Here is an 8,894-nt window from a genome sequence, read left to right as displayed (position 1 = left end):
GTGTAATATCTATACCCTCATTAGTGGAAAGGAACTTACCAAGGCTATAAGACAATATTACATTTTGAATAAGAGTATGATAGCATAGAAGCAATTGTTGACAACATTGCTCGTGTGAGTACTCTTCCGCTCAGAAGATTTGAATGCCATAGATCTGCTTAAATTGATATTATTTGTGACACTAAGAGTAGATTCATGATATTGAATATAAAATATAAATATTTAAGATTCTCAAAAATTGCTGTGGCACGCCATAAACCTTAGAAGACATCCTCAGCCTGCAATCAAGGTGTTCCACGACGACATATTTCTTTGAGGCATTTTGTCAAACAGTTCACGTGCCTCACCTATGCTTCCACCTTTTGCGTATCTTGAATTATAGCATTCTGTCAAATAATTCTTCAAGCCATTATGTCAAACAGTTCACGAACCTTGTCGAAGCTTATACATTTTGCATACATTTCTCTCAGGGTAGCTGCAGCTACAACATCTGACAAAATTCATTTCCAGTGTCCCATTGGGGATGTCCATACGTAAAGCTCCCATTTTCGTATGGCCCGGGAAGATACTGGCAAAGGTTGCAGGGTCTGGGTTTACAACTACTAATTGCATTTGGTTGAGATTTGTTGAATCTTTTTCAAGAAATCCATTTTGTGCATATCCTGCAATCAAATAAGTTCCATGCTAGCATACTTCTTTGAGGCATCTGGTCAAACAGTTCATATGCTTCCACATTTTGGATACATGTCTATCAAAGTATTTCCCATTGTAAGATCTGAAAGTTTTTGCCCTTTTGTTATGCTTTGATGGATGCGTATACCCTGTTCCAAAACTCCCATTTATCAACAGCATCGTGAGCATGCCCATGTCTTCTGTCTGCTGCAGAAACCACTGGCATAGACATTCTAGCAGGGATGGAAATCTTTACACCTGACAAAAGTCTTCCATGACGGCGGTGAAACAATGTGAGTGCCCGCTCTTTAATGCCATCCAACGCTTTCAAACTTTTGCGCGGGGAGTTTTCAAATTCAGAAGTTAACGGTGACTATTATTTAAACCGGACAGACGGGAGGGAACGGTCGTTACTGAAAGAAACGGTGGAAACCAAAAATCTGAAAACGGGAACGCTGTGAACGGGAAATGTCAGCTCAGTGGACCTGACACACCGAAGCAGTCAAAGCTTCGAGTGTGCCGGTTAAGCCCGGCCCTCCTGAATATGCTGTGCATGGCCAATTAACACAAAAAGCAGATGTTTATAGCTACGGAGTGATTGTCCTAGAGATTGTGAGTGGAAAGAAGTGCAGCAAAACTGGACTTCCGCATCCCATGGAGCTTCTTTTGCAATGGGTATGTATGCTTCTTAAATTTATGCCGCAACATATGAAATGAGATGATGTTCAGCACTAATCTGGTGGACATGTTGTAGAATCTATTGGAATTAAAATTATACATACAATAATATAAATTATAATATTTGTTTCTATAGTATAAAAATTTATACTGGTGTCCACAAATAAGTGAAATAGACCAGAATGACCATACAAGTAGAATATTACCGAAAAAAAAATCACCTACAACATTGTGAAGTATCAAAACAGCTAACTAAAAAGTACAATCCAATGTTGATCATCATGAAACTAGCTAACTAAAAAGTACAATCCAATGTTGATCATCATGGAGTGTGAAATGTGTCCCAACGATCGAGTCTAAAAATGCCATTTAGAGAATGATCTGCCTTCGAGGCAGACATTGATAGTATCCTTGGGGATAGAACATTGGCATTTGGAGTCGAACACGCGAAGCTGTAAGCTCGCTGAGCTTCAAGAGGGTAGCTAGCAGATACTATTATGTGTTGTTTCTTTAAGTATAATTAAGTGTTTTAATTATTTTCATGTAATTAGTTTCTCTCCTCAATCTACATTCTATTTTATTGGTGGTTCCGAAAAAAGTCATATGACAATTTGATGTATTGTAAATACACGATGCACCATCAAATCTGGGACTAACTAAATGTCTCTTCCCATATTGTTAGTTTGTTTGAGAAAATGGCGAGGGGGAGGATGGTGAGGCAACAGTAGTGGTTAGAAACTGTCCTGTTTCTTTGGGAAAAATAAATAAATGTCGATAGTCAGGTAGGTGGAAGAGACAAGCTGTGATAGATTTGTGCAGAGAGGAGCTAGAAAAGGGGTTTTTGTAAGTTGTTACTCAAGCAGTTCATATACAGGTATTTTGGCAGACTTAGCAGGGACAAATAAAATGGTTTCTGTAGTTTTCATTTTCGGATAATAGGAGTTCTTTGTAATTTCTGATAATTGTTTGGTATTGCTTATTTTCACTGTATTTTCATTTTTGATTCTGCTATTCTCAATTTCTGTTTGGTATTGCTTACCTATATTTCTCTTCTACTCTGTTGTGTTCAACTCTATACCTGGAACAGGATTATTTAATTTCCGGCAATATATGTTGTTTGCATCAACTTGCATCAATCAAACAAAGATGACCCAAAGGGGAATCCATCTGAACTGAGGAGGAAGATGCAGAAGGAATGCAGGGTCACAGATAAATAGCGGTGAAGAATGGCTTAGGACTTTAGAAGACATTGAAGCCAAACTACATTCAGATGACTCAAATGCATCTAGGGCAGTAGAACGTTCATTGAAGCTATGTCCAAAAAAGGATCTAAAGTAAAGGTTGAAATTTCAGATTTTAAAGGTTAATTCACCTCAGATTTATGCACAGACTAGGTCCAAGAGTTGAAGAGGTATTTTGAGATGGAAAACATTGATAAAGATACTTATAAAAGGGTGAAAATTGCAGCTTCAAAATTGAAGTCTCATGATGCTCTGTGCTGGGAGAATTTGTTAAGTACTAGGAAAGATAGGGAAAGCACAAATCAGGCTGTAGCCCAAGATTTTGAAGCACCTTAAGAGCTAGATTCTTGCCTTCTAGACTATTAGCAAAAACTGTTTAAGGAATTTCAAAACTTAAGACAGAGAGGTCAATTAGTAAAAAGTTATATAGAACAATTCATGATGTTGCAAATCCAAACTAATTTAAAAGAGAAGGCAGAGCAAGAAGCAGATAGGTATGGTAATGTCTTAATGTTTTAGGTTCAAGATTAACTAGCCTTAGTCAAGGTGCCTTGGATGAGGCATATGAACATGCCTTAAAAGCAGAGGGAAAACTAAATTGGAAGAGCAAATGGCAAATAAGATGGGTGATAGCAACTTGAATAACGAAAAGAAAGTTCCTCCAAAGGAGAAGAGCCCAAGGGAAATGTGAAACCTGACTTTGGAGGAAGGGAGGACTGTAGAGGTAGGGGATGAAGATGAGAATCTTTTGGAGATTGGAAGCCCTTAAGATCTCTCATATACAATGAAGCTCACAAAGCTCAAGACTTTCCAATAAATCATAAAAATTCAAAAGGAGCAATGTCAATAGAAGAAGAGGAGCCACAAGCCATTGAACTAGAGGCTGAAACTGAAGAAGATATGATGCTATGAAGGACCTTGGTGGAAGGAAACAGAACACCTACAAACAATGACTGGATAATAACATATTTTAGACTAGATGCGAAACGTACACAAAAGTGATAATAGATGGTGGATCAATAGAAAATTCCCAGGTACTAAAATGGTACAAAGGTTGAATCTTTCTGGTACTCATAAATCAAAGACCATATAAGATTTCTTGGTCGAAAAAAGATAGAAGTGTGCTCATGGACAAGTCTGGTTTAGTTGCCTTTTATAACAAGCCCTAGGAAGATAAGGTACTCTTTGATGTAGTACCTGTGGATGTTTGCCACTTGTTACTGTGCGAGCCCCGGCAATGTGACAGAAACGTAGTCCACCATGGCAGAGAAAATACTAATGAGATGCAACATGAGGGGAAACAACATATTTTGAAACCCTGTAAAGAATGCTCAACTAAAACATTAGCTCTATCCTTGTTTACGGTGGGCTAGGAGTGAGTTTTTCAGTCTCTAAAGGAGATATTTGATCTTTCAGAGAAAAAGCAATGTCTAGTCAGCAAGAGGTCCCATTGAAAGTGCAGAAATTGCTAAGTCAATATTCAGATTTGACTCATCAAATTTACCAGCTGATATGCCTCCTCCATAGGGCATCGCCCATCAAATTCATTTAATTCCACTTGCCAATCTCTCAAATCAAATTGTTTATAGCTTGACTCCTCTAGAGAATGGGGAAATTAGGTACCAAATTACTGAATTATGGAACAAGGGATTTGTCAGGGAAAACTAAGTTCATGTGTGGTAGCTTCTTTTCTCTCCCTGAAGAAAAGAGTGAAATGGAGGTTATGTATAGATTCTACAGCCTTTAAAAGATCGCTGTGAAGTACCAATATCCATTGCCAAGAATTTAAGATATATTAGATTGCATCTCAAGTGTCAATATCTTCTCCAAAATTGGCCTCAAACAACAATTATCAATTATCATTGAATTCAAATTCGTAAAGGAGCTGAGTGGAAGACTAGCTTCAAAACCAAGGATGGTTTATATAAGTGGATGGTGATGCTATTTGGCTTGTCCAATGATATGGCTACTTTCATGTGAACAATTAATTCAAGTATTTTCACCTAATTATACCAGGCTTTGAGAAAAAAATTGCAGTAGAGTGTGATGCATCAACCTGCCAATCTCCCAAATCAAGTTGCTTATAGATTCGCTCCTCTAGAGAATGAGGAAATGCAGTAGCAAATTACTGAAATATTGGACAGGGGATTTGTAAGAGAAAGCATGAGTCTGTGTGACACACCTACTTTGCTCTCCCCCGAGAAAGGAGGGAAATGGGGGTTATTTATGGACTCTAGAGCCTTTAAAATGTGAAAAACGTGAAAAAGTTCATTGTGAAGCACCAATATCCATTGCCAAGAATGAATGACATATTGGATTGCTTGTCAAGTACCAAGATCTTCTCCAAAGTTGTCCTCGAATGTGATTATCATCAAATTTAGATTCATGAAGGACATAAGTGGAAGACCACCTTCAAAACCAAGGATGGTTTGTATAAGTGGGTAGCCATGCCGCTTGGCTTGTCCAATGCTCCGTCTACCTTCATGTGAACAATGAACCAATTATTTACACTAGATTATACTGAACATTGAAAAAAAATTTATAATAGAATGTAATGCATCTATAGTAGTTATTTGAGGAGTGTTAAGCCAAGAAGATATACTTGTGATCTTTTTCAGTGAGAAATTGAATGAAGCATTAAAATATTTGAGGCATTATCTTTTTGATGATTGATAATCAAGCTCTAAAATGCATAAATTCACAAGCTAAGTTGCATGGTATTCCAAACACCATAACTAACGACAGGGATACTAAATTTCTAAGAGACTTTTGGAGTAGCTTCTAGAAGAAAGTGAATGGTAGGTTGCAATATAGTTCAAGATACCCACCCCTAAACGAATAGCCAAACATAGGTGGTATATAGGAGCCTAGGTATCCTATTGAGATGTTTGGTTGATCACAACCCCAAGAAACGCCATTTGGTTCTACCCATAGTTCCATGGAATTTCTTGATGGGGAGACACAAGGATGGGTTTCGGGGATGGGGGACCAAGGACCTAAATTTGGGGACGACGAGGAGAGAACAAGGGAGTGGCACTAATACAAATTGAGGTGAATCAAAATCTTCAAGGCAAAACCTGCAATATAACACCTCTGCAAGTGCCCTATGAAAGGCAAACTAGTTTTCACAAACCTAAAGGTTGCAATCAGTATGCAAAGGCATATGCCATATAGCAAGCGACTAGGTGGTGTCCCTAGTAGAGGTGGCAGAGGTGGTGGAAGTCTTAGAAACATCCCCATATAGCAAGGTCTTTTTTTTGGTGAAGGAGGGGGGGTGTGGTCGGGGGAGCGTGTCCCCATGGAACACTGGTTCTACCCCTAATTGAATTTTCTTATAATTCCTAGAATAATAGGTTTATAGGTAAATGTACATTTCAAACCATGCATGCTGTAGATCTTAAAGGAATTGTGGACTTAATTTGATCTACCAGTAAGCCCACAAGTAAACTGAAATGCTACAAATTTTGTAGGGAGCATTCAAGAGATAAATCAACAGGTTTGGCACAAATCATAGGAAATGAATGAATAATTTATGAAAAATATTGATTTACATAAGAGGGGGAATTTATTGATGGAAAGAGATATAGTTAGAGTACATTTGCAGAAGAAGAGGTATTCTGAAGGCACTTACAACAATATAAAGCCCAAGAAAATCAGGCCTTGCATGATTTTGAAGAGGATAAATAACAATTCTTATGTGATTGACATTCCTGAGGATTTGGAAATCAGTCCTCTCTCTAATATGACTGACCTTTCTTCACACACTACTAAGACGACTGAATCAACATGACAGGACAAGAACTGGACCTAGTAACTGCCAAAGAAGAAAAGAGAACAGATTGAAAGAGTGTTAGATACCAAATTGGCTCCTACAAAGACCAGGGCATATAAAATATATTTCGTTAAATGGGAAGGCCTACTGGATTCCTATAATACCTAGATCAGAGAAGCTGAGTTAATTAAATACAACAAAATAACCCCACAATATGACTCTAGACAAGGAGATTCAGAATTTTAGAATGTGGGATGGATGATGCACAACTGAATCTAGGAGTAACTAGATATTTTTTCCCGTATTGTTAGTTTGGTTTAGTTTGGTTGAGAAACGGGGGTATATTGGAGGAGAGAGTGGCGAAGGGGACGTTTTTATCAATATTAGTAGTAGTAGAAAGTACCCTGTTTTTCGGAGAAAAACAAACAAGCATCAATACTTTGGTAGATGGTAGAAACTAGCTGTGATAGACCTGTAGAGAGAGGAGCTAAAAGAGAGGATTTTTATCTGTTGCTAGGCCCATTTAGAGCTACTTTGGTCTATTTAGCGAGGAGACAAAAAAAAGCCCTTTGGTTTTTTCATTTTCTGATAATAAGAGTTCTGTGTTTTTCCCTGATAGTTGTTCAGGTATTGCTTATCTTTACTGTATTTCATTTCTGATACTGGCCTGCTTGACTTTTGTTTGGTATTGCTCATCTACACTGTATTTGTCTTCTATTCTGCTGTTTTCAATCCTGTACGTGCAATAGGGTTATCTAACTTGCAGCAATAGAGGTTGTCTGCATCAAGACAGTACATATAAAAATGGAAGAGCTAATGAGCTCCATAACAATCGGTTTATAAGACAACACTTTCTAAAGGTTTTGGAAATGGATTGGCAAGCTAAGGGGTTTGATGTGAGTGAAATTCTATAATTCAGTCACTTAATAGGTGTTCTTCTGGGAAATCTTGGTGCTTAATCCTTGTAGACATGATACTTGATAGTAATGAGAGCTAAAAGGAAGATTCTTTTGAACCAGTACTCATAAAAGCTAAATCAATGTATTCAACTAGAAAAGCTTAAAAGGCACACCTAAATCCACGTTTTCTTGATCAACAGTTAAAACACAGAATTTGATCACATTCTGCTGAACCTGATTTCCAAGAAAATAGTCGAGTCGCAGGTTTTTAGAACTAAGGAATTAAATTTCAGCTTTAAGGTTGAAATCTGCAAATGGAAATTTTTGTATGTAATTTTTTGCCCCGCCAATAATCTTCCTATATAGTTTACCTGGGAAATAACAAAATAAACTATTTAATTTCATTTGCAACACTCCCTGATGATGTTAATCTATTTTCGATTGATGCAGGCTTGGAATTCATATGAAACAAACGAGAGCTTGAGCATTGCTGATCCAAAACTGGAGTTAGGGACTCTATCTGAAAACAAGCAAAGAGAAATATTAAGAGTTATACACAATGCTCTTCTTTGCACTCAAGGCTCTCCTACTAAGCGACCATCCATGTTTAATGTTGTGTCAATGTTAACAAATGATTTAGAGATTTCAGATGTACCCACTCCACCGGCTTTATTGGATCTTTCAACTGCAACTTCAGAAGCTTGTCCCTTAACGTCACATGGATCCATTAGTTTATCTCTCTTTCCACGCTAAGAGTTATAATTGATCTCCCTATTGATTGGGTTAAATTTGGATGCCACCAAATGAAACATTCCATGTTTGGTTGATGGACTCATCAGATTCACTGTACAAAGTTTTTAAAACACAATAACATAAACACCTGCCCATTTACAGTAAAACAAATGTGAATACACTGGTCACTACCAAATCTAATGGACGGGGAAGGAAGAACTCTTACAAAGTAAAGGATTTGTTTTAAAATTTCAGTATTTAAGAATTTGTTTTAAAATTTCAGTATTTCAATATTGATAGTTTCTTTCTTTGTGAACTTAAGATAGTTTATTTCTTCTGTAAATTTAAGGTCTATTCCGGTTTTCTCTCTTGGAGCTTCACACTTAGTCCTTATGCACTGTGGAATTATATGATGGTTTAATCAAAAAATTGAAGAATGGAAGAAAGTTGAATCAAAACTCACAGAAAAATCGCGAGTACTCGCGAGCCAGATATGGTCGCGAGACACTCGCGAAAGAGTTTTGGGGTTTCAAACGCAGGGATTTGTACCCTAAAAATCGCGAAAATAACGCCTAAATTCGGAAAAAAAAAATCGCCCAAAGACTGAAAACAAATCAATAACAAATCTGAATGGAGCAGCCGGTGGCCAAAAATTAGCAGCACTGCGAGTGAGTATAGAAACAGCCTCCCCTTCATTCTCCAAAAAGATTTTCTGCCAATATAATCCCTTGGGTTGCAGACCTAGACCATTATAGTTCATTTCTTTTTAAGAAGTGAAAATTGAAATCTTACAAATTGTAGCATATAAGCATGGAAATATAATCAATGACTAGTAGTGTTTTCAAAAAAATATGTAGAGAATGCACAATATAATTATAAACATAAGGTTTACATTTGAAA

The 8,894-nt window shown here is 37.2% G+C and overlaps 1 protein-coding gene across 1 annotated transcript; it reads left to right on the top strand.

Moving 5' to 3' along the window:
* Nucleotides 1–230: 230 nt before the first annotated feature.
* LOC131857326 (cysteine-rich receptor-like protein kinase 42) lies at nucleotides 231–8,106 on the top strand. Its single transcript, XM_059209660.1, has 2 exons — nucleotides 231–1,347; nucleotides 7,713–8,106. The coding sequence occupies exons 1-2, from the start codon at nucleotides 1,327–1,329 to the stop codon at nucleotides 8,013–8,015; spliced, it is 324 nt and encodes a 107-aa protein (XP_059065643.1). The 5' UTR covers nucleotides 231–1,326; the 3' UTR covers nucleotides 8,016–8,106.
* Nucleotides 8,107–8,894: the final 788 nt, after the last annotated feature.

The sequence above is a fragment of the Cryptomeria japonica genome, chromosome 8, assembly GCF_030272615.1.
Source record: "Cryptomeria japonica chromosome 8, Sugi_1.0, whole genome shotgun sequence".
Lineage (NCBI taxonomy): Eukaryota > Viridiplantae > Streptophyta > Pinopsida > Cupressales > Cupressaceae > Cryptomeria > Cryptomeria japonica.
This window is presented reverse-complemented; position numbering and strand designations above follow the sequence as displayed.

Bases quoted from the DNA above. Each gene is read 5' to 3' on its own strand.
- LOC131857326 (XM_059209660.1), top strand. From the start codon at position 1,327: ATGGAGCTTCTTTTGCAATGG. The intron at 1,348-7,712 runs GTATGTATGCTT...CGATTGATGCAG, and splicing joins TGGAGCTTCTTTTGCAATGG to GCTTGGAATTCATATGAAAC.